General features: G+C 36.7%; 1 protein-coding gene across 1 annotated transcript in view; it reads left to right on the plus strand.

Annotated features, from left to right (window-relative positions):
* The first annotated feature begins 2,871 nt into the window (after positions 1-2,871).
* Positions 2,872-26,620, plus strand: part of LOC137927245 (transmembrane protein 26-like) — a 29,861-nt gene continuing 6,112 nt past the window's right edge. The window contains exons 1-7 of the mRNA XM_068771024.1: positions 2,872-3,074; positions 15,156-15,270; positions 17,260-17,419; positions 18,927-19,104; positions 21,885-22,041; positions 23,907-24,034; positions 24,551-24,655. Of these exons, the coding sequence (XP_068627125.1) occupies positions 2,872-3,074; positions 15,156-15,270; positions 17,260-17,419; positions 18,927-19,104; positions 21,885-22,041; positions 23,907-24,034; positions 24,551-24,655 (1,046 nt within the window). The remainder of the gene's footprint in view (positions 3,075-15,155; positions 15,271-17,259; positions 17,420-18,926; positions 19,105-21,884; positions 22,042-23,906; positions 24,035-24,550; positions 24,656-26,620) is intronic.

Raw genomic sequence — 26,620 nt, forward strand, 5'->3', positions numbered from 1 at the left:
TCTAATAACCCAAACGAAATATTACGCGGTTAATGGTAATGCTTCAGTTCATGTTGTGTCGCATTATGTTTATTATTTATTCAAACCTATTATTTTTAAATCCTTTATGTGCCATGTTCCAACATTTTTACCGGCCATGTCTTCTAATACATACACTAAGAGAGAATTATTTTTAATTATACATTTTATATAAAGAATCAAGAATAACGTATGTCTTAACAAGCATGTCTTCTACGCTATCGGAATCGTCCGAAATTTGATTAACTCTATTAGTATAAAACATCCTCAGAAGGAAAAAGAGGACCCAGTGTAGCGATTTGTTTACGTAAGTTGTTAACAATAGCGCCATGTTTAATCTATTTTTATAAATTGGTAATGAGAGAAAGAAGAAAAAATTAAATGCACCACAATAAGGAAGGTGTTGAACAAGTATTCTACTCAATCTACTCCGTTCTGTTACAAATTCACTAACGAACGTTATGGTTGCTAGTATAAGAATTAAAAAAAATAACACAAAAAAATATGAAAATGATGCGTATAACTGCAACTAATGTGTACGGTCCTATGAAAAAATAGCAGAAGCAAAAAAAGTTACAACATAAGAACAAAATTTATGTTAAACTAAACAAAAACTTTTTTAAGTGAAGGATGTACACTTCAGTTGCTGGCAGTAGAAAAGGCAAAAATAACGTTTTACAAAATTAATTAAATAAAAAAACAATCACATAACTACACTACAATGCAAAATCAGACCTTTTAATACCACGTTAAGGGCGCCAGTGTGCCGTACTTAATAAGGAGAAAAAAATATTTATTTAATAAAAGGGTTGTGGTAGATGGCGACAAAAAAGCACACAAAGAAAAATATGTATGTATTTAATTATTTAACTAAGGGTAGTGGGCAGAAGGCCTGGTCTAATTTTGCACCGCAGTTCGGTACTCCCCTGATGGTGGTGGTAGGCAGCTGCACGTCCTCCCAGGACTGGTCAGGCGGCTGCAAGTCGAGAGCAGGGAGCGCCGGTAGGTTGCAGTATGTGTCGGTTTCGGTGCACGGTGATATAATTTCAACAGTGTAAAACTCGAAGCGTAAAACTTGCAGCATAAAACTTGCAGCATAAAAGTCGCAGTGTAAACCTTGCAGTCTAAAATTCGCAGCATAAAACTTGCAGCATAAAAGTCGCAGCATAAAACTTGAAGCCTAAAACTCGCACCCCTTGGGGTGCGAGACGATGTAAAGGTTGTGGCGTGAACTAAATGATGCCCAGAGAATGAATAGGACCAAGGCGTGAATTTATAACGTAAATTCTAATTGGCCCCGGCGCGTATGAAGACACATAGCTGGTGAACGCAACCGACACAAAGAGTGTGCGTCGGTGCGTGAGACGACACCTAGCTAGTGAACGCGACCGAGGCCTGGATCCTTCTGCCGAGCACTGTGAACTCTGCGTGCTGGTGCGCGGGCGCATTGGAATTTTTGTTATAAAAACAAAGATCCGTTAAACCAATAGCATGCTCCCACGACCCCACGCCACTTGAGACGTACCGTTACCCGCTAAGGGTTGAACAATTTTTTGCTGTATTGCGATTTATGAGACGTTTCTCGTGATAATATTTTTTTGGTTAAAATTTTAACTAAGATTTATGGGACGTTAACTTGCAACGTTACATTATAAGTGAATTAAAGACTTTCGGCTCCAATAGCCGTATATTTCTGCGATTCTGAAAAGTGCATAATATTTTATTATGGATGGACTTTTTATGCCCGTCCAATTGTTTTTTGAGCGAAGTCAACGATAATATTTATAGCTTACGCTATAAAAAAAGCTATTCGTTAAATCGCACCACGCTAGTGTGTAACGGCCCTAACGTAACGATGAGTCAGTCGTTCCCGTAATTGTGTAAAATGGCCAACGAAGTCTTCGGCCCTGCCCTGACGCTGCCCTCCCTGAATTGCCTATCGATAACCTAAACTAAATGCATTCTAAAATCTCACCTCTATTCTAAATCAGACCTTATTCCATTAAGATACGGCTTTTTACTTTTTATTGAGGTGAAAACGTAACATTGTCATGATCCCCAAGCCCTTTTGCTTTCTGAACTATCCCCGATTGGCTTGCGCGTATAATGCGCGCGCATTTGTTACCAGAGACACATTTTATCTGTCAATTTATGTTACATTTCCGTTTTTGTACGTGTTTTAGTTTCGTCTGCTGTTGGTAAACCGCAATGGATGTGTTACATTGCGGTACAGTTGGGTGACAGGTGATAGAATTAGCTCAATTTCAGGTGTTCTCTCATATCCCTTGCAGTCATACACGAGTCCCGTCTTGCTGTTGACTTGATTTTTTCAAACGAAATTATTTAATTTTGGAACAAAAACAGCTGTGTGTTGGTGTAAATATTTACATTCGATATTATTAATGTAACATGTTTCGGGAATATAAAAAGAAATTAGTTTAAAACAAATTAAAAACTTATCTTTGCTTGTACAAAAAAAAATTAAGTTCTAATTTTAAAAGTTCATGACGTTCAGGACGTTTATTTTTTTATCTGTTCTATCATAGTTTGATATATTTTTTCGCACTTAAATTTAAGATTAAAAAAACAAATTTAAAATTAATGTATTCCTTATTTGTTTTATATTTAAACTTAGTGTCATCAAAAAATATGCATATATTTTGTACGTTTTTAAACTTTAAATATCTTTAATAATGTTTTAAACTTAAAATAAAACATATATTAAAAAATAGTAATTCAATTTAAAAATAAATTTAGTATTTTAAAATGTATAAAACAGTTTAATTTGAAAGTTTTTAACGGAAATACGTTAGAACAGGGCTGGATTCAGTGGTGAGGTAAAAACTAAACAAAATGGCGAACGTAGGGAAAGTGCTCGCGACAATAAAAGCTGTCATCACACGACTTGTGTTTGCCTGTCATGGCATCATCGCCATCTGGCAGGTGACCGTCTTCAAGGACAGCATCGTGTATTGGTACCTGGCATCGCCGATTCTGCTCCTGATCTTCGAAGGCGTCTTCACCCTCACGATTAAAGATAATCAGGAATGGAAATGGTGAGCGAGTACAATCCTTCTTAAATTTAATATAAATGTAAGACATTAATTTTAGACCAGTGTTGCCAGTGATGAAGAGTAGGTGACGTGGGCTTTATAAGAAGCTTTAAGGGTGGAGAATGGAGAGGGTAATGCTCGGAGTTTCTCTTCGAAATCGAATCAGATATGAGGTTCATAGAACAACCAAGGTCACCTAGCTCGAATTGCTCATCTGCTGTTGCAGTACGCAACTGACGAACGGAAGGTTCTAGAGCGGCGACCACGAGACGGTAGATGCAGCAGGGGTAGCCTCCCTTCCCCTCCCCCCTAGGTGGCCTGACGATGTAATTAAGATCCCAATAATCATAGCGATCTTTTAGGGAATCCTACTCCTTGCCCTGGACGAATATTAGGTGATACCATGATAAACTAGCTTTCCCATGAGAGCTATTAAAAAAATATACAGATTTGTTGGTTATTGGCTTAAAAGGGGTGTATATACCTTAAGAAACATATCAAATGCGGCATTATTTATTACGAAAGGAGATACATGAAGCACTAAATATAAACTTTTAAAGAGGTGTTAAAAGTTACAGAGAGTAAATATTAGAGGAACCGAAAAGTAATGTCGTCTCTGTCGATATATTTAGCAGAAAAACCGATTTGTTACCGCTCCGGCATTGATTTGTATACTAGACGTGAAAAGGTTGTTGATAACGAAGGTGAATATATTGTTGATTAAAAATAAAAACTTGTGAAAAATGTAGTCGTGTGAATTTAACTTAAGAAAGCGACGTTACTTTCCGGTCCACCTAATATATAAATAGATGTAAGAAAATTATTGAATTGTAGAAAATCTCCTCCATAACATGATAGACATAAGATGTATCTATAGATGTATTGTATACATAGACATAAGATATATATTATGAAAATGTTCATAGATTCGTGCAACCAACGAACGAAAGGTCCCGATCGTACCAAATAGAAGCGTTGATGTAGTTTCTTCTTATACTTTTTCTACCAGCGGTAACGCTTTCCGAAGTTGTAAAGTGTAAATCGACATTACTTTCCGATTCCACTAATATATTGCTGACAATTTATAGTACACGCTTTCCATATATCAATGGTTCTAGAAATAATAAATAACGTAATAATAATATTGTAAATAAAAGCATTTTAAATTACTAAATATTAAAATTAATTATTATTTATTATCTGTCCTTGCAGACTATACAGCCAAAAGTTTTTGGCCAATTGAATTCCAAAAAAAAAAAAAATGATTTTCACAGTGATCACTTTAAATAGGTTGGTTAAGTGTACAAGCCATAGAGCTTTTTGCATATAAAACCAAGCACCTAATATCTAAAATAATATATTTTACAATCTTAAAAATATTATTTCGTACTATTATCCGTCACTGAGTTCAGGTACCTAGGGTCGACCTTAAGTATCGATGCAGACTCAACCGCTGATGTCAAGACCAGGGTACGAGCTGTATGGATGAAGTGGAGGAAAGTGTCAGGCGTTCTATGTGATAACCGTATGCCCATTAAGACCAAGGGTAAAGTCTACAAAGCCGTTGTCAGACCAGCTATGCTCTACGGCTCGGAATGCTGGACTGTAAGTCACAGACACGAGCAAACACTTGATGTCAATGAGATGAAGATGCTTAGATGGTCGGGTGGCGTCACTAGAATAGACAGAATACGGAACGAATATATCAGAGGTTCGTTTAAGGTAGCTCCGATCCCAAGCAAATTACCGGAAAATAGATTGCGATGGTATGGCCAGGTTCAACGAAAACCAGATGACCACGTGGTAAAAAAACTGCCTTAAGCCTCCCAGAATTCCCAAGAGGAAGAGGGCGTCCAAAAGCTACGTGGTGTTCTAATATCGGAAAGGAAGTGGAAACTCTTGAACCTGATGCAGAGACAACCCAGGATAGAGTGGCCTTTGCGCCAAATTGATAAGGAGACCCGACCCCAAATAAAGGGAAAAGGGAAGGAAGAAGAAGAAGAGAAAAATATTATTTCGTACATATATATCGTGATTAAATAAATAAATATATAAATAAATCCTATTTTCGATTGATTAATCTATTTTAATATTTAATAACTAACAAAAGTAACTTTTATATTTTACATATTTAAACTAAACTAAACTTAAACTACAAATGGTATATGTATATTCTTCACGTATATATCTTTTTAATTATTATTTGAACAAATGTCTTCCTGTCTATATTCTTATCCTCTTGTTATATGATTACTTATATGCAACATTAAAAAACGTATTTTTGGAGCAGTGGTAGCTCTGCAGTAGAGGTCTGAAATTTGAGACCTTAGGTCACGGGTTCAATTCCCGGAACACAATTTTATATAATTCAATCTGTGCATTAATTATATAGGATTGGCATTGCCCACAAGTTTTCAGATGATGGTCAGTGTCTTCTTACTTACTTACTCCGCTGGCTCAGTGACCCAAAGTGGGTCTTGGCCTCCGAAGCGAGAGACTTCCACTTTCCTCTATCTTGCGCCATCGTCTGTCATTGGTTGACATTCAATTTGCGCAAGTCTGCCTCAACGCGATCGATCCAGCGATACCTGGGTCCACTGTACCACTGGTCTACGACCCCTCGGTTTTTCCAGGTACGCTACCTTCACGCTCCGATCCGATCCCATTCGCTCCAAGTGACCAAGCCAGCGGATTCGTTGAGCTTTATATTCACCAATGATATTTGGCTGTGCTACTAAAGTCTCAATTTAGGCATTCTTTCGGAGCCTCCAAGATCCGTCTTGATTTCTCGCTGGTCCCAACATCTTCCGCTGGTCCCAAGATCTTCCGCATGATTTTGCGTTCCGTCACTAGCAGTTTTTGTTCTTCTTTCAAAGTTCAGTGTTGTAGTACCATAATACCACACTGCGATCGCCAACCCGCCTGCCCAGCGTGGCGATTATGGTATATCCCACATATATATCTTTGGGGGAGGCATAGACCTTAAAGTAGTCGTATATAGGCAGAAATAACGACGAAATGATTGAGATAGATGTTGTAATATTAAAAGTGCTTTGAGGCAGTTTAGTAAAAAAAATATTTTGACGATTTAACGAATAGCTTTTAACACGTTCACTGCGGCTTGAGGTCGATTCAGCCTCATGGTAAACTTTGCACTGGTGCGGCGCCTAAAACTCGTGTATTCTCTCTAGTGCGGCGGCTGTTTACACTCAACCGTATGAGGTATGACAAAGACAAATATAGCTTTCCTTATGTTGTACCGTTATAAAGAAAAATAATTAAAAATGAAAGGGTAACAGGAGAAGAATATATATGTTTAATGAAAATGGGTAGTGGTTGTTGGCGACAAAAAGGCACACAAAGAAAAATATATATGTGTTTAATTATCTAAGGGTAGTGGGCAGAAGGCCTGGTCTAATTTTACACCGCAGCTCGGTACTCCCCTGATGGTGGTGGTAGCCAGCCGCACGATCTTCCAGGACTGGTCAGGCGGCAGCTAGTTGAGAGCAGGGAGCGCCGGTAGGTTGCAGGATGTGATGGTTCCGGTGAAAGTTGATATAATTTCAACAGTGTAAAACTCGTAGTATGAAACTTGCAGTATAAAACTTGCAATGTAAAACTTGCAGTCTAAAACTCGCACCCCTTGGGGTGCGAGACGATGTAAAGGTTGTGGCGTGAACTAAATGATGCCCGAAGAATGAATAGGACCAAGGCGTGAATTTATAACGTAAATTCTAATTGGCCCCGGCGCGTATGAAGACACATAGCTGGTGAACGCAACCGACACAAAGAGTGTGCGTCGGTGCGTGAGACGACACCTAGCTAGTGAACGCGACCGAGGCCTGGATCCTTCTGCCTGGCAAATGTGAACTGCTGTCGCTGGTGCGCGGGCGCATAGGAATTTTTGTTATAAAAACAAAGATCCGTTAAACCAATAGCACGCTCCCACGACCCCACGCCACTTGAGATGCACCGTTACCCGCTAAGGGTTGAACAATTTTTTGCTGTATTGCGATTTATGAGACGTTTCTCGTGATTATATTTTTTTGGTTAAAATTTTAACTAAGATTTATGGGACGTTAACTTGCAACGTTACATTACCCCGCGCGTCACCGAAGGATTTTATTTCATTTAAAGGAAATAAAATCCGAACTTATTGATAACAATTTCATTTTTATCCTTTTAAACTCATTCTTTCATACTTCTCGCAAACAAACTAGCAATAGTAATCATTATAAGGATTACTAACGCGACCAAACAATTATGAAGGTTATAGATTCATTCTAATAACCCAAACGAAATATTACGCGGTTAATGGTAATGCTTTATTTTATGTTATGTCGCATTATGTTTGTTATTCATTCAAACCTATTATTTTTAAATCCTTTATGTGCCATGTTCCAACATTTTTATCGGCCATGTCTTCTAATACATACACTAAGAGAGAATTATTTTTAATTATACATTTTACATAAAGAATCAAGAATAACGTATGTCTTAACAAGCACGTCTTCTGCAATATCGGAATCGTCCGAAATTTGATTGACTCTATTAGTATAAAACATCCTCAGAATGAAAAAGAGGACCCAGTGTAGCAATTTGTTTACGTAAATTGTTAACAATAGCGCCATGTTTAACCTACTTTTATAAATTGGTAAAGAGAGAAAGAAGAAAAAATTAAATGCACCACAATAAGGAAGGTGTTGAACAAGTATTCTACTCAATCTACTCCGTTCTGTTACAAATTCACTAACGAACGTTATGGTTGCTAGTATAAGAATTAAAAAAAATAACACAAAAAATTATGAAAATGATGCGTATAACTGCAACTAATGTGTACGGTCCTATGAAAAAATAGCAGAAGCAAAAAAAGTTACAACATAAGAACAAAATGTATGTTAAACTAAACAAAAACTTTTTTAAGTGAAGGATGTACACTTCAGTTGCTGGCAGTAGAAAAGGCAAAATAACGTTTTACAAAATTAATTAAATAAAAAAAACAATCACATAACTACACTACAATGCAAAATCAGACCTTTTAATACCGCGTTAAGGGCGCCAGTGTGCCGTTAAAAAAAAAGAAAAATATATATTTATTTAATAAAAGGGTAGTAGTAGGTGGCGACAAAAAAAAGCACACAAAGAAAAATATATATGTGTTTAATTATCTAAGGGTAGTGGGCAGAAGGCCTGGTCTAATTTTGCACCGCAGTTCGGTACTCCCCTGATGGTGGTGGTAGGCAGCTGCAAGATCTCCCAGGACTGGTCAGGCGGCAGCAAGTCGAGAGCAGGGAGCGCCGGTAGGTTGCAGGATGTGATGGTTCCGGTGAAAGTTGATATAATTTCAACAGTGTAAAACTCGTAGTATGAAACTTGCAGTATAAAACTTGCAATGTAAAACTTGCAGTCTAAAACTCGCACCCCTTGGGGTGCGAGACGATGTAAAGGTTGTGGCGTGAACTAAATGATGCCCGAAGAATGAATAGGACCAAGGCGTGAATTTATAACGTAAATTCTAATTGGCCCCGGCGCGTATGAAGACACATAGCTGGTGAACGCAACCGACACAAAGAGTGTGCGTCGGTGCGTGAGACGACACCTAGCTAGTGAACGCGACCGAGGCCTGGATCCTTCTGCCTGGCAAATGTGAACTGCTGTCGCTGGTGCGCGGGCGCATAGGAATTTTTGTTATAAAAACAAAGATCCGTTAAACCAATAGCACGCTCCCACGACCCCACGCCACTTGAGATGCACCGTTACCCGCTAAGGGTTGAACAATTTTTTGCTGTATTGCGATTTATGAGACGTTTCTCGTGATTATATTTTTTTGGTTAAAATTTTAACTAAGATTTATGGGACGTTAACTTGCAACGTTACAATGTCTGCGAAGCATTGACTCAATATTGTAAAAAAATATTGATGAACATGAGGCAGAAAAGGCCTCAACCGCACTACTAGGAAGTTCAGCTTGAGGCTGATTCGACCTCAGCCGCACCAGCTGAAAGTTCTTCAAAATTGGGCCCGCAGTGAACGTGTTAATATAGCATACGCTATAAATATTATAGCTACCTTCGCTTAAAGTGCGCTTTTATATGTGATACGCGTGTTATTCCAGTGCTAACCATTTTGACTTTGTGCAGCTTCGTCGAAGAGAGACTATACCCGTGTAGGTGTGTAGTTTAGTAAAGCACACGTGCCCAACGGGGGCCCGAATTAGGAGGAGTAGGAATGAAGAGGAGAATTTATTTGAATTCAGCTTAACAGCAGCAAGCCTTTGCTGCCTGAAGACTCTTTGCTGCTAATATAGATACCCCATCCAGGTTTATATTTGTGAGGTTGTGCTAGGACTTTGAGCTCCTCAGCAGGAGGAAGTCACCCGGTTTAGGGTTGCGAATATTTTAGCTGCTCTCTCTGAACCGGTGAAGATACGGGTGGAAGGCTTGTCGGAGTCAGAGGCAGGGGAGAAGGAAGAGGTTACGAAACGGGTTTAGGACTTTCGTCACGGAAGTGGAAGGAGTTGGCAAGTGGTTGCACCTTCTTTAGGGTGACCGGGAAAGTACACTTGCATGGGGATCGCATATATACGTTTATAACAACATAATTAAATAAACAGATTATATTATTTGAGATTTTAATAAATTATCTGTAAAAATATAAATCTGAACTTTTAAAATAATTTTTCTATACACTTCACTACAAGACATATATTATTTGGACAATATTTATTTTTATTAAATTATTAGCATACATAGCATATTCTATTTCATGTATAATGTCAGTGAAAATTGACGCTAAATTTTAATTTACTGTTATTTTATTTATTTATTTATATATATATAAAGTTTCTGTTTGCCGCATACGCATTTATCAGCGGGCTGGCGGGCGATGTATTTTGTTGCACGACTACCATTGCATGTGCGGAAGTGGCTAAATATTGGTCCTTTTCTTACCGTGAATCCATTGATTTTCAGATATGCATGATATATAATTTGAAAGCAAATTAAAAATACATTTAATATTTAAAGATTTTAAAAATATATCCTATCACAGTGTATTATGTCGAAATTTTAACTTTACACATTTCTAATATATATATTTGATGTAAATTAAAATTATTATATTAAAAAATATTATTTATTTACGAAACGTAATAATAATTTAGATTAAATATAATACATATATGTATGTCTATATATTTTTTCAGTTAAACTCTTTCGATGGTATCTGTAGTGGAAACGTGACAATAGAACCTGACAATGAACTTTGAAATTGTCTCGCCATCTGACCTTTGGGTCTCTTTGTGAAAGATCAGCCAAGTGGAACGTCTGCCAAATAACTAACGTCGACGTGTTAGATTGTTTTTTTTTTATTTAATAGAAAAAAAATATTTTAATGTTAAATGAACTACAGTAAAACCTCTATTTTCGGGATTTTTTTTATAAATATGCCGCGATTACGAAATGCTTATCTATATGGGAGTATAGGAGATACGTTTCTAGATGACTAGATAAAAAAATAATTTTAATTGAAGTTTTTGAACATTTTGATTAATTATCTAAAGTCTTAACACGTTCACTGCGGCTTGAGGTCGATTCAGCCTCATGGTAGACTTTGCACTGGTGCGGCGCGTAAAACTCGTGTTTTCTCTCTAGTGCGGCGGCTGTTTACACTCAACCGTATGAGATATGACAAAGACAAATCTAGCTTTCTTTATGTCTGCGAAGCATTGACTCAATATTGTAAAAAAAATGATTGAAATATGAGGCAGAAAAGGCCTCAACCGCACTACTAGGAAGTTCAGCTTGAGGCTGATTCGACCTCAGCCGCACCAGCTGAAAGTTCGTCAAAATTGGGCCCGCAGTGAACGTGTTAAACAATTGTTTGAAGTATTTTGTAATGTTTCTCTCGCTGGGCAGTTTTTAAAAGCCTTCGATTCAGACTGCCGCGCAGCAGTCGCGTTAGCAATTTGCCTCTTAAACATAAGACTTGGTTCCGCAGACGGGTCGATGTTCATAAAGAAATCGCAAAGCCTATTTGCTATTCTTAAACCTTCGCTAAGATTTTTCAAATTAAATGTCATGTTTCCAATGCTTGAAGTCTTTGCTTTAATGAGCTGTGAATGTAATATTTTATCATAAATTTTTTTGTGTCCATTTGCCGGCATTCACAAAGGATATTAAGTTGGATGCTGGAGTCCTTTTATTATTATGTATGTACTTATTAGATCCGCGAATTGTGAAAACGCGTATGAAGGAAGGATTCTGCTGTATTCAATTCTATAAATCTATGTTTTTTTTAGTCTAAATTGGTTTTTAAAACTGCGATTTTTTTACTAACAATATTAATGTATGAAAATTAGCTATTTTTCTTTATCTTTTAATTCACACCTTATGCATTAATTATATAGGATTGTCATTTCTCAGATATAAGTTTCCAAGATACCAGCATCTCCTGCATACCTTAATACTACACTGCTCACGCCAAACCGACCGTTAAGCGTTGCAATTATATATCACCATAGATGTCTTTTAGAGAGGCCCCATACCTGGGTTGAAACGACGAAGTAAAAGATAACGTACAAATAGCGCTTCTGCAAATGGCGACATTTTTCTGCGTAATCTGAAAATAGATCCAGAAAGAAGAAACTGATCAAGTCTAGGTTCCTATGGGGCGACCATATGAGGGAATACTAAACGAGCGTTATCGAAGAGTGAAGTTAAAATAAGAAAAAGGACCAATATTTAGCCACTTCCGCACATGCAGTGGTAGTCGTGCAACAAAGTGCACCGCCTGCCAGCTCGCTGATAAATGCGTATGCGGCAATCAATGCGAATTACACAACCGCCACCGTCAAATCATTCAACACGCGTTTAACACCTCCACGGGGCATCTTCAGGAGTTATGTTACACCGATTGATGCCAAACACAGTGTGTTATTATTATATATATTTCTATATGTTGGTCCTTTTCTTACTTAGGATGGATTTCCGCAAAATAACGCCTGAATACATTAGATATTCAAGTACTCTCCTATAGATTTCCAAACAGTTTGGAAGCGGCCGGCACCGGGCGTCTTCCGTCAACCTCAAGAAGGCCTTCTTTTTACCTTTTGGTGGACATTCTTCGTTGCTATTGTTCCTTTATAGCATATGATAATTTAATGTATGTTAGGTATAGTTATGTTACACCGACTAGTGCCAAATACAGAGTTATTGCCATTGAGACTATTGACTATGATATAATATTGTCCCAACCGTGGGCTGTGGATAGGGAAATGCAGACTCAATAAAAATATGCCTTTTAATGTTCTTGAGTTGGGGAAACGAATCTGGCAGCGAATCCACTCGCAGCAGCTCTTTCTCTACTGCTCTCACTATTATGAGTCTTATTGTTGTTCACTTCTCTTCAGGATGTAGACTGACTTACAATGCTCCCAGTATCGGCTTTTATAGTCGTCAACGTACATTCTAGTATGTAATAAATTTCGATATTTGAAAGTTTTAAATTAATGGCATTGTCAATTTTCTTGCAAGCCAGCTGCAGTATAAAACATCTGCAGTTTACTAAACTATAATTTGGATGCTCGTTCTAATGGATTTTAGTCATACCAACCTATTGAACCTTTTCTGAATATTGTACACCTATCCCCCGATTTACACGGTACTTGTTTTACACGTTTTCGCTTTTACACGGTTTTTGAAATAAGTGGTTTTTTTTTGGTTTTTATCGCTCTCTACTAAATGCTTCTGTGATTGAACACGTATGCCGTGTACACATTTCACGGGGCATCCCGAGCTTATGTGCTGACTTTGCTCAATATGAAGAAGTTTACAAAGATCTTACAAAAAAATTCGGAGCAATTGTTAATAACCGATTTTATTACCATCTCTCATAATGTAAATATTTCTGCTTCTAACATCGAATCGGCACAAATAACTTGGAGTGATGAAAGTGAATTAGAACCTTCGATTCCGAAAAAAAGAATGAGAGTAATTTCTGACAGTGATAAAGGATAATAAAACACCTTTGGTTTTATTTTTTGTTCTTCTGTTTAATGTATTGTAATTAAATAAATAAAAAAAACAGTGTTTCCGTAATATATTAAATATTTTAACTAGTCAATGCATTTTATTTTTATTTCTGTGTACAACTTATAATATTGAAAAAAATCCCAACTGTTAAATAGCAAAATTATGCATTTTCTGCAAGCTTTTCGATTTACACGGTTTTGGCTTGAAAATTTTTAATTTTCGATTTACACGTTTTTCTCAGGAACGTATCTACCGTGTAAATCGGGGGATAGGTGTATATATGACAGCTATATTAACGTTTTCTGCCTTGGTGACAATAAGTACCAGCGTCAGCCGAGGCTTCTCCGGGAGGTCCTAGAGCTTGCTAAATAAGGTGTTAGACTAAACACACTTTACGTTTCTCCAAGTAAGGAGTCGTGGAACTAGGTTACCGCCGTTGTAAAGCCGTTGAAAGCGTTCCCGTAGTTTTAACAAAAGGAGTTCAAAAAGACCGTGGGGTTTTAGCTGGTAGGAGTCCAGCATAATCATTTCATTGATCCCGCAGCGGAGGGGTAATCCATGCAGGATTTCACCACGAATTAAAAAGAAACCCTTGGCCTCCTACCTCAAACCAGCAGGATTTACTAATACCAATTGCAGCTGTAAGTGGCCTGTCAAAAAAAAGATTACTTTCATATTTCCAGCTTATTACATGAAAAAAGAAAAAGGATAAAATAGAACCAAAGTGATACATAAAACTGTGATAGAGAATAATTATGGGATAAGTAATAATAATGTAAAATAAAAAAGTACAATAAAAAAAAAATGAAAAATGTAATAACAAAAGAGGAAAGAATGAAAGATTGAACAGAGCAAAAGAGAAAGATAGAAGAACTGTAGCATGAAACATAGACCGAAAGAGACAATAAAGTACGAAAGAGGAGAAAGAAAATAAAAAACTATGTGAAAAAAATAAATTGCATATAAAGTCCCTGTACCACCATAAATAGGGGTACGAGAAGCTCCCAATAGCGGGGGTCATAAAAAAAAAACTTATTACATGAGCAACTAAATTTTTCATGCTTTCTTATGTCACAATATATGACAGTCATGCCTTCAAACTATCGCCTTAAAGAGAAAATAATATGATGAAAAGATATCACGTCGAAGTTATTCGTGTGCTTCTGTTTGCAAAGGCGCGGCGTGTACTAAAGAATCGCTGACTTGAACGACACTCTAATTACATCCGGACATTACGGGCTGCTAATGTAAACCATTAGTTTCAAGACTAGTGACAGCTTCAATGTATAACGAACGTAAGGACGTACGTTTTGGATTTCATAGTACACGGGGGAATCACGTTAGATTCTATGGCGGAATATGAATTAATAATAGTTACAATAACAAACGTTTTCTTATAATTTGTTTCATGACGGATTTAATGTCTTATAGGTATTTCTAACAGTCCAAATATAGCTGCAGAAGCGAAAAAGCTTTTTAACTATAAAAGGTAGAGTACGAATTTAATTATAATAAAACCTCTTGGTTTGGTCTTTAAGGTTCTTGAGTGGGAGTGACGCCCACAAGGTGGACAAACGACTCCTTTAAGGTCTTGAAAACGCTAAATTGTAGACCATATTCATGCAGTCGAATTTGAAGAGATTCCTATCAAAATCAAAAATTAAATCAAACTAAATATTATTTATTCGTACAGGCTGTTATTAAAACTTACTAATTGTCAATCAACATAAAATGTCGGCATTGCTGTTTCTACAGGAAGCTATGATCGTCTCGGAAGGCCGTTCTGCTAAGAGCCGACGAGAAACTCAACAGTTGCTCTTTACAAATATAGTTTTGTAAAGAGCGCGCGTCAATAATTAGCTGCCTGAAGCATCGACAACATATAATTCCGCGCATTAACATCAGTATAGTATTCTTGGATACAATAATATCCTTTTTTAATAACATTTTTTAAACATTCATTTTAAATCTCTCCAGTAGCAGATCCTATATCCACCAATTGAAGTCCGATGATTGAAAATATGATATGATGATGTATTTATCTATGATCCAGGTTCTGTCCGTCAGTCTTCATCTACCTGGGATTGGTGGTTCCTGCGATCTGGCTGTTGGAACTTCACAAGGTCGATCTACGACTTCAGAAGAAAGCCAACCTTACGTATATAGAGGTAAGTAACCAAAAAACTTAAAATTGACAACGCCTGTTCAATATACTGTTACGTACTGTGGGTTCTGACTCGAAATGAAACACCACTGGTTCACAAGGAGTCCTTTATTCACAAATCAGAAGGTCACCCTACTTTAACATAAAGTATACTTTCGCTTAGTCAAAATTACGCTTCCAAATCGCTAAAGAAATCACTGTCCAAATAACTTTCCAAATGGTCACTCTGTATCACTGATCGTAGATCTTAATCTTATAACTCGAAAAAGAACACTGAACTGTCTATATGGGGAGTACAGTTATTTATACTACGGATAAGGTTCTAGTAAGTACGAGATAGTACCTGGTAAGAATTTCCGAGAACCGTGCACAAGAATCTATAAATGACTTCAAGGTTACGTGTTTACAAAACTTCTTGACCCTAGGGTTCCGTGTTTATTGTGTAGAGGGTCCTGAGATTCAACAGACGTAACTCGTGCTTTGTAACAATATTATATCTATGGAGAAATATTTCACTGTTCTCTCTGACTGGTTATGGAATGGTACCAGTAGTAAAAAGACACGAGGATTCGCTGTCGCTTTCATGTATATACCATCATACCAGCTTAAAGAAAATTTCGTTGGCAAGGTTGGTACTACCCCACCGTTACTTCTGCTGCGATTGGCACGAAATACTAAGGGAATATTCCAAAAGTCTACACGATCATATAATTAAAAAAAATAAAATCCGCATTATTATTCTTTATAGTTTTAACTAAAATAAATTTTTTTCTTAATTTAAATTTAAAATTCGTTTTCTGCCACCGAACACTCTGTGTAACATATATACACACACACACACACACACACATACACATATATATAATATATCGTACTTACTATAATAAATCGATCGGAACCTCTTACATGTATTTCTCAATCTAGAAGATATTTTAAATTGATTTTGAACAGCACTCGTAGCGGATAGATAGCCATATACCGGGTTCCTTTCCCAGGATACAATCCGGATCAAATCCAAGATTGCCATTACTCAGAAACAAACTTTCATATGATGTGCAGCAGCGCCCTCTGCGTACCATAATACCACACTGCGATCGCCAACCCACCAACTAAGCGTGGCGATCATGGTATATCCTCCCATATCTTTGGGTGACTTCTATGCCTTCCATTGGGCGTATATGGACGACGACATTGAACGTCTTAACAGACTTCAACGTATAATTTTATTTTATTTTATTTTTACTGAAAAACTTGTTTTATTAATAATAAATCAAATATAAATGTAGGAACTCGTTGTGGTCTTACATAAATAGTTTGAATTCATCTTATGAGCTATAGAAACAAAATATTAATAATGCGCGCGTTGCATTCATAATTGGTAGAGTAGCGAGTTCGATTCCCGGGAAACAGTCTTATATAATTCAAACTTTTTGCATTAATTATACAGAATTGCCACTGCTCACATACAAGTTTCCGGAATGTTGGCAGCAACGTCCTCTGATCCCACATTGCGATCTAAAATCTGCCTGCCAAACATGACGATTATGATATATCCTCCCATAGATATCTTTGAGGGAAAATTATGGGCTATATTTTACAGTGTTCTATGGACTGTAATAATGACGACGACAAATAATTGTTAAAATATGTTAAAAAATCATTGCAATTTTTTTTTATTTTGTTGTTTTTGTCCATGGCAGCTATGCCATAATCGCCACACTTGGCAGCCAGAGAGCTATGCTCGGGTATTCGTCGGGAGATCGAATCAAAAATAAAGAGGTCCACAGAAGAACCAATCACTGACCAGGCTCGAAGAATTGATCAGGGTTTGGGTACACCCTCCATTAGGTAGACTGACTATATTGTCAACGTCGCGTGAAATTGTTGGATGCAGACAGTACAAGCAGGATTATGAATTGAAAAAAACATATAAGGACTCTTAAATAAATATTCGTAATATAAAACTTCTATCACGAAATTTTCTTCTGTTTAGACTGAGATACCGTTGCCCGGGGCAACCAAGATCCCTACAGACATGTGGGTGACGCTGATAGAACAGTTCCTGATGCTTACCCTCATCGTCGGTCGCTGGCTGCTACCCAAAGGCGACTTGACCAGGGATCAGCTCAGTCAGCTGCTTCTCGTTTACATCGGTATGTTAAACATGTGTTACATAGAATTATTTTTAATGTGTTTTATGTGTTATATAGTTTTGTGTGTGAGAAACATTTATCAGTCATCATAATTTTAGCCTTAAGATATCCACTGCTGGGAATAGGACTCTCCCATAGATTTACAATAGGATCAACTTCTTTCGACGGCCTTAACCCTTTCCTTACCGCAGTACGTTCTGCCGAAGTGACGCTACTGAACCGTGCATGTGCGCCGCGAATTGCACATTGTATGGCGGTAGGCTGATGTTCGAATTTTCTCATTTGTGTTACATATTTAAATATTTCACTGGTATGTTAAATAAAAATAGAAGTTAAGATAATTGATAGTAATTTATTTGGATGTGATAAATTTTAAAACTAGGATCTACACATAAGTTCACATTACAATTTTTACGTTCGTATTTAGATTCCCATCTTTTGCCATTTGCACTGCAAACAACGCATCTTCTACTTTATATTCTAGATATATTCCTACTGATTTATAAATTGAAAGTAAAACGTCTTTCGGTCAACCTTAGTTAGATCATTATTGCGGAGATACTTTACTATATTTTTAATTTTAGTTAAATACATGCTATAGTTTCGAAAAATTGTTTTTGAGTAAAGGCGCGTTCAATAACATGATTGTACCCTTAGAGGAATCAATTCAATAACAATGCAATGTAAGGAACGGCAAATGGATGCCACATAAATGCGACGCTGGTACACACGGCGTGTCGACAATGCCGTCTAACTCCGGCGCTAGCAACGAAAGGGTTAAAACGTTTCATGGTACTTCCACTATTTAGTATCTATAATAGTTTTATTCTTATTATTCTCCACTACGTATCACTTATAGTGATATTGTGTACAAGGAACGCTCTCTGCTTTAGTTAAAGATCATGCTTATTCAGTCTTAAATGCGACAATGACTTCAGTACAGATTTTTTTGTTAAATAGCCAATGCTTTCTAAATACGGTAGAAGTAACGATTCATTTTCAAGATTCAATATTTGTGTCGTAGAGAAAAGTAAAAATTCGATATCTAATGGATTCAGGCGTTATTTTGTGGAAGTCCATCCTAAATAAGAAAAGGACCAATATATAGATACTTCCGCCAATGCAGTAGTAGTCGTGCAACAATAGGTTTGATATGTCGAAGTAACTGAATTTCAGTCCATAAAATGTCGGCAACGCAAAATCTGTTTTGTCGGAATGTCGGAAGTTGCTACGATTTTGCATATACGTGACTTACCTCCAAAATTATTTTTGCATCTTTTAATGACAAATATTAATGTCACAATAGTTGACATGTTCAAGCATGTATAAAATTCTAACCTAAAATTAAAGATATATAAAAAAATCTCCTGAGGATGCCCCGTATTTATCAGCGGGCTGGCGGGCAGTATACTCCATTGCACGACTACTGCTGCATAGCGGAAGAAGCTATATATTAGTCCCTTTTTTACTTAACCTTTCTAACATTTTCCTAAATTGATTTTACCAGGTACTGCAGCGGATATAATAGAATTCTTCGACTCCTTCAAAGATGAGAAGGTTGCAACCGAAAAGGTCCTCGTGCTGCTCACCCTCGCGATATGGTCGTGGTCTCTCGTGCAGTTCACCGTGGTCCTGACCGCTACCAAGTCGAGGAAGACCAGAGGCACCGCACATAGGTCTGACATGTACGTATGTATCGTGCACGCCCGCCTCATACATCCACTTCATGCACGGCCATACAAGTTTATATACACGCATCATTCATTTTGTATGGAAGGAATTTTAACTTTGAATGTAATATCTGTACAAATTCAATATATACTAAATAATTAGCCAGGATTTATGTGAAGATATTTCTAAAGGATCCGGTCTGAGATGTGGTTTTTTAAGATGGGTATTAAAAGAAGTGTATATACTTGGAGTGTTGCTGCAGAAATGAGGAAATTCGCATCCGGACCCAGTTCATTGACTTGAAGAATTGCTCGTTTAAGGTGGCTATAGGCAGAGCATGTCGCTCGTGCAACAGAAGGCTGTTGAGGCTGAAAGGTTCCCAGGTTTCGGCCTGGAGCCCGTAGACGCGGCGTAACTAAACCATCACTAGATGGACCGACGAGATGGTTAAGTTCGAAGGTAGTCCCTTGTATTCCACTGACCATCGGTTGATATGATGATGGTGATGATGAAGAATTCTAAATTTAAAAGTTTAAACATTTCTTTATATACAAAATAAATTGTTTAAGCTTACTATAGATACAATAGAAGACGTTGCCTCTTGGCAGACTTATAAGAGATACTAATTCTATTGAGTTCAAGTTGTAGCTTATTATGGAAAGTACTTTTGTACTAAAAATACATAATATGGAGAACTATATTAACTTTATGCCAAAAAGACTACAAATTGAAGTCTGTGCTACTTGGAACTATATTATCTATACATATGTTGAAGCCTTCTCCATAATTTCGAATTGTAAATATCTTTAGGTAGATTCATAGAAAAATCATATACGATAAGTAAACACCGACGCCTTGCTTCACACCGCTTGTCTGTATGTTCGTGTATTTTTAAAATTAAGAGATATTTAATACGATTGCTGTAAATTAATGGTAGCTAAGCGTACCAACTTATATAATTTGATTTATGTATTATTTTCAAAGTCATGTTTTATTTTTATTATGGAAATAGATTCTCTTATTAAACTATTATTATTTATCTGTGTTATAATTATGATAATTTAGCCATAAAAATAAACTTCCATAATTATATATTTATGATACATACAGATGTCTCTTGCTATGGCTAATTTGGATATCATACAGTCCAAAAATTATCTAACCATTACGTCATTAAGGAATGATGAAAGGCTATGGTTGAAAGGATGATAAGAAAAAGAGGTAGAAGATTTTATCACAGATGAAAGAAAAGAAAAAGAATGAAAGATATTGTAAAGGAAGAAAGTGAAAAACTGTAAATAAAGATATAAATGAAAAAAATGATTATATCCAAAAATGTAATGTCCCCATTCCAATATGATACGAAAGGCCTTCACAAAAACGTGGGGCATTAAAAAATAGAAACTGCTTCGTTATATCAATTGGGTACCTACTTTTCCCACGACTGGGATCTATTTACGGTAGGTCCACCATTATCTCTGACAACAGTACCTTTTAAGGTAAGTGCCCTGTGCGCAAACTCACTACCTGACTCTCCACTACCTGACTCTCCACTACCTGACTCTCCACTACCTGACTCTCCTGACTCTCCTGACTCTCCACTACCTGACTCTCCACTACCTGACTCTCCACTACCTGACTCTCCACTACCTGACTCTCCACTACATGACTCTCCACTACATGACTCCACTACATGACTCTCCACTACATGACTCTCCACTATCTGACTCTCCACTACATGACTCTCCACTACCTGACTCTCCTGACTCTCCACTAACTGACTCTCCACTACCTGACTCTCCACTACCTGACTCTCCTGACTCTCCACTAACTGACTCTCCACTACCTGACTCTCCACTACCTGACTCTCCACTACCTGACTCTCCACTACATGACTCTCCACTACATGACTCTCCACTACCTGACTCTCCACTAACTGACTCTCCACTACCTGACTCTCCACTACATGACTCTACACTACATGACTCTCCACTACCTGACTCTCCACTACATGACTCTTCACTAACTGACTCTCCACTACCTGACTCTCCACTACCTGACTCTCCACTACCTGACTCTCCACTACCTGACTCTCCACTACCTGACTCTCCACTACCTGACTCTCCACTACCTGACTCTCCACTACCTGACTCTCCTGACTCTCCAAGTAGATGATGGAGTTATAAGACTCACTCACTTTTCATTACCGCGAACGCACTAAAGATTCAATCCTCGCCCAGGACCCCTGATAAGCTGGCCCCTACAGTGATTTATTAACACCCTCAACATATCAGCCAGTAGATATCCACTTCAAGACATAGGGTTCCCCAAATCATCACCACGATATCTAATCTTGCGCTGCCAATTTCTAACAGTCCTTTAAATGTTAAAACCAATTACAATAACACCACGCACTCTATGATAAAATTCTTCACTGCCCATCGTATGGATTGGTTTAGGTACTCCAAATTATCATGGCTTTTAGATCAAGCCTTACTCTAAAAAACTGACCATAAATCATAGTCCAGTTGATTAAGATCAGGACTGGATGACAGCCTGTGTTCAGCTCTGATGAAGTCCGTAACCAAGATGAGGTAGATCGACATTTATAACCTGGCGCCGAGTTTTCCTGGAAGAATCATTCTTATGTCAACTATTTATTCTTGAATATGTACAAATATGTTTAACGGTTTTCAAACTACCCGCGTGTCGCGTTTCGTTATAATTTCTATGTATATGTTATCTGTGGCATATACTAATTCGAAATTTAAAAATATTCCTTCTATTCCAGGAGCACGAGCCGCGCATGCTGTTGTTCTATAGAAGTTTGCGCCATCATTATGAACATTGCCTTGCAAGACGCTCCCTTCCTCGCCTTCAGACTTCTAATCATCGCCCACTACAAAATCATCAACTACATGAATATTTTCTTCACTTGTAAAAACACGTTGGTGAGTGATACTAAAAAGTTTTTATATTAATATTATTGTCTCATTTGAAGTAACGTCGACCCTATAACTTTTAATATAAGCACTAAATATTAACTAAGTATATATAGTTAATTATAATCTAATATATAAAATTCTCGTGTCACGGTGTTCGAACTTGAACTCCTCTGAAACGGCTTGACTGATTTTTACCAAATTAATTATGCGTATTCAGTAGGTCTGAGAATCGGCTACTATCTATTTTCTATACCCCTAAGCGATAAAGGTTGTTCACACTTAAAAATTTTTTTTTAATTTTTTTAACGAAATTTTTTGTTTTTATTTTTTTATGATACAGCATACAAGAATACATACAACCATAAATTTTCACCCTCTACGATCAACCCTTATTTTTTATTTGTAAATTAAAATATCAATTTTTTTTGCAAAACAACGTTTGCGGGATCAGCTAGTAATATATAAATATAACTTATTTACTAGTTTAAAGATTCCGTCTCAATGGTATGACTGTCCGGTTGCAGAATTCGAATTTTAAATTTAAATTAAAAAATATATGTTATATTAAAATATGTTTTTAGTAAAAATTAAAAAGAATAATTATGCGGGTTATGTTTTTAAAAATTATATTGTCTAAATAATAGCCATTACAATGGACATATTCTTACAATCTGACCTCGGTATTTTCTTCTGAGATGATCACTCGGTTCGTTTCATAGACTTTAATCTTCAGATATCCCCATATAAAAAATTCTATGGTGGTAAGACCTGGTGACCTGGATGACCAGGGGATATCACGAAAACGACTTATCAATTTTTAAGGGAATAAATTACGAAGAAACGCCATGTTTTATTTAGCCGTGTGAGGTTGAGCGCCATTTATTTAAAACTATGTATATGAATTTGCAGGTTGTGCTTTCAATAAAGGCTCTATATTTGCCGAAAATATACACCGGTCAAAGTAATTGTTAGTGCTAGTCGAATTACTAAATATGGCGCGTTGATTTGATTCCTGGATAAATACATTTAAAAAACTTTTAAGTTAAACGGTTTTTTGATACCCATATTGTGGTGGTTGTGGAAAAATATGTAACCTAGTCAGCCATATTGGAACGGCGTCCATCTTGAATTTTAAATTTTAACATGATAATCGTGTTTTACTAGTGTAGCCCTTTCATTTGATACTCATATTGAGGGGATTAAGGAAAAATATGTAATTCGCCATTCTGTATCGGCGGCCATCTTAGATTTATAATGTTATTGATTTTAATATATTGTATTGTCATCTAAATTAAATGTGTGTACCAAACTTTAGATCAATCTGACAACGGGAAGGTGCTTAAATTTCAATTTCTAATTTTGACCCAAATATACAAATTCCGTACGGGTCGAACTAAATAAAACCGTTTAATAAATCATACGCGAGGACATGAACGCAAAAAGAAAAAAGCTGCATATAATACCTTTTCACAGTCTCCTAGTTTTTATCTCCCATATAATCGTGACTTTACTTTTCAAAACAAGCTTTTATAAACGGTATCAGATTTAATAATAATATTCCTATATATATATATATATAGGTGCACTTTTAATAATTAACTAAAAAATGGTGGTACATACTGAGAGGTGTCGTGAAGTTTCTGCTTCTTCTTTTGTTTTTTGTGCATTAATTATTTGGAATTGCCATTACTCACAAATAAGTTTCAAGGGAATGGTCAGTAGTGTCTCCTGTGTACCATAATATCACACTGCGATCGCCAATTCACCTGCCAAGCGTGGCGATTATGATATATCTACCTATATATATACCTGGGATAGGTCTTTGCCTTTTACAATAAGTTTTTTAAAAAAAAAAAAACATTTTGTTGCAGGTAATCCTTTTACAAATCTACAGGCTCTATGTCCTGCATCTAGAGACTTTAGAAGAAGGTACGGGGTCTGTGTATAGAAAGAGAAAGAAGCACAAGTCCGATAAGAAAGAAAAGGACAAGAAGCGTTCGTAAGTTTTTTTTTACGGTTACCTTTTTTAGGGGAACTCCCTTTCACCCCTATAGTGGCGGGGATTCTTCTTTATTTACATTCTCTATTTAAAATCATTCATTCCTCTTCACAATATAACACATTTTTCTGCGTGCTTTCTTCTTCTACACATCTTCCTTTTCTCCTTCGCTTCTAAAATATCACAACGGTTTTTCTCTATATACTCTGCACTACAGTTATTTCACTTTACTACACTACGGTTAGAAATTTACAGGAAATCAATATCAGGTAAGTAGGGGGTCTACCGAACACGGAAAAACATGGCAAGGGGTCTACGACACAAAAAAGTTTGGGGAACTCTGGGTTAGAACGTCGTATTCTCCTAGTATTATGTTTTTGTATAGATACGTTTCTGTAAGCACTTTCAGAATAATAATTAATTGATTAAAATAAAGAGTAGGGTGCATGGTGGTCGTAGTGGGTACTAATTGAGCATCCTCATGTGAAGGCTTCACATGTAAATGAATCTTTACAGGCACAGTAAGGGAAGAAAACATAAGAGGCACGAGGTCGGAGAAACTTCCATCTCCGTGATCAGCGATCCTCGTCGTCAGGAAAGAGTCGAAGGTGGAAGGATCAGGTGAGGAACTCCAACAATTTATTGATACATTCCGTTTATCATTACCTTGATGATTTTTTTATCTGTACCCACTGGCAAAGAGATCCAGTCGTTTGGTTTCTATGCTTCTTTAGTTCTATTTTTACTATTCTATTTAATACCATTCTTATGTTTTATTTACAAATATATTCTTTACTTGAATATATTGTGAAGACCGCTTGAATATTAAACACGATATGAACCGCAGGGAACAAAGAACGAATTTTACAATCGAGTCTATCGGGGCTGACGGCGCGGTATCAAAAAGATGCGGTGATTGACGCAATAAAGATATTTTGGCTCCATTATGGTTCCTATGTTTATTGCATTTTTCACTGTAGTTGCCGAGAGATGAAGTAAGGTATGGAGTACAATAGAGGCTTTGAGGTGGCTTTATTATTTCTTTACCTCACCTCTCCATTTCGCACAACCGTCTAGAAGTTATCCGCCAGCGATATTTAAGAAAGAATCCCGAGGAAGACCAGGAGTTTTTCGTCTGACGTCTGGTCAACGATAAGCCACAGTCGTCATGTTACCGGGATTCGAAGTGAAGTGAAGTTCGTGACATGAACATTTAGAATGTTCTCCGAGTTATAGTTTAGTGATCGCGTTGTTACGAAATTGTGAACGAATAGTGAATATTCATCCAGCAGTGATTTTATATTTGCTATTTTTACCAATATTTGCTTAGTGAACTTACTAAACATACAAATCAAAAGACTGCAAATCAAAAAATTGCTAATATCGTCGTCAAAATCATGATTCCCGTAGCGCGTACAACGAATCTGTTTTATTTACAAATTCGTACAAACAATAGTGTCGAGGGTGGCCGTCACTTTGACACGAAGCGAATGAATAGCTTCTACTAGTGATGTGACAAGACAATATCGATATTTTTAATTTTTTTTTTATTTTTCATATAAACAACTTAAATACAGTTCATTATTAAAGGTGCATCTAGCTTCGAGTTATGCGTATACCTCAGAATAATGCCCTTAGTAGTTTTTTTTTTAAATAAATAAAATTCCGGGCTTACGTTGTTACCCTAGTGAAATTCGCAAATGCAGCGGATTTGCAGGACCCAAAGGACTTATCTTAAAACATCTTTTAAACTGTCAACTGTCTACGGGTCAGAATATTCCCGAAACGAAGTAGGCTACATTATATCGAATTACATTGAAAATACAGTTTAAAATCGCTTGATCTGGATATACTACAGACTATTAGACCATAAACAATAATAATTCATTCATCATTTATAAAAATTCGTTTCCGACACTGACAAGTGCCATGTTGTACTCCTTCCGACTGGTAGCTCAATGACTCACTGGTATGGCACTACATCTTCGCCAGATTCGCAGGACGTCGAGAGTTCCTAGATCAATTAAACTGACGCTTCATGGAGTGACCAGGCCAAATCCTCTTGAGAGGACCTAGATTTGTGCTTGACACTAATTAATACTCTTTTAACGTTCCAACTCAAGGCCATCCAAAACGACTGAATCTAGACTTTGTCGCTCTTTCTCGTCCTCCTGCATGATGGATAAGAACTATGTTTTCGCAAATATTGTTTTTGTTTTTCAATCGAGTTTCTCCTTCATAGTTCTTTAGCTCTCTTATTATTCTTCTGTCTTTCCTCACGATATCTTTCATTCTTATCATTCATTTAAAACATTGACTTTCATCCGCTATCACCATTTATAAGATTTTATTTTTTTATTTTATTATCACAGTACATTAAAACTGAACTCAATTTCCAAGTTCAATTTATTTATCTTTTAACTTTACAATGACTTCTATATTTAATTCTTATTTCTTTATAATTGATAATACTTATTTTATAAACTTCTTACCCGACCTATTTATTTTTATATGTACTGAATAATCCACCTACAGTACCTTAAAACTTTGGAACGACTATTTTCGTTTCCCACTAGAAAGGTGATA

Source organism: Battus philenor, unplaced genomic scaffold (assembly GCF_028537555.1).
Source record: "Battus philenor isolate CCGP_79_NKW_IND1 unplaced genomic scaffold, ilBatPhil1.0.hap1 SCAF_30, whole genome shotgun sequence".
Lineage (NCBI taxonomy): Eukaryota > Metazoa > Arthropoda > Insecta > Lepidoptera > Papilionidae > Battus > Battus philenor.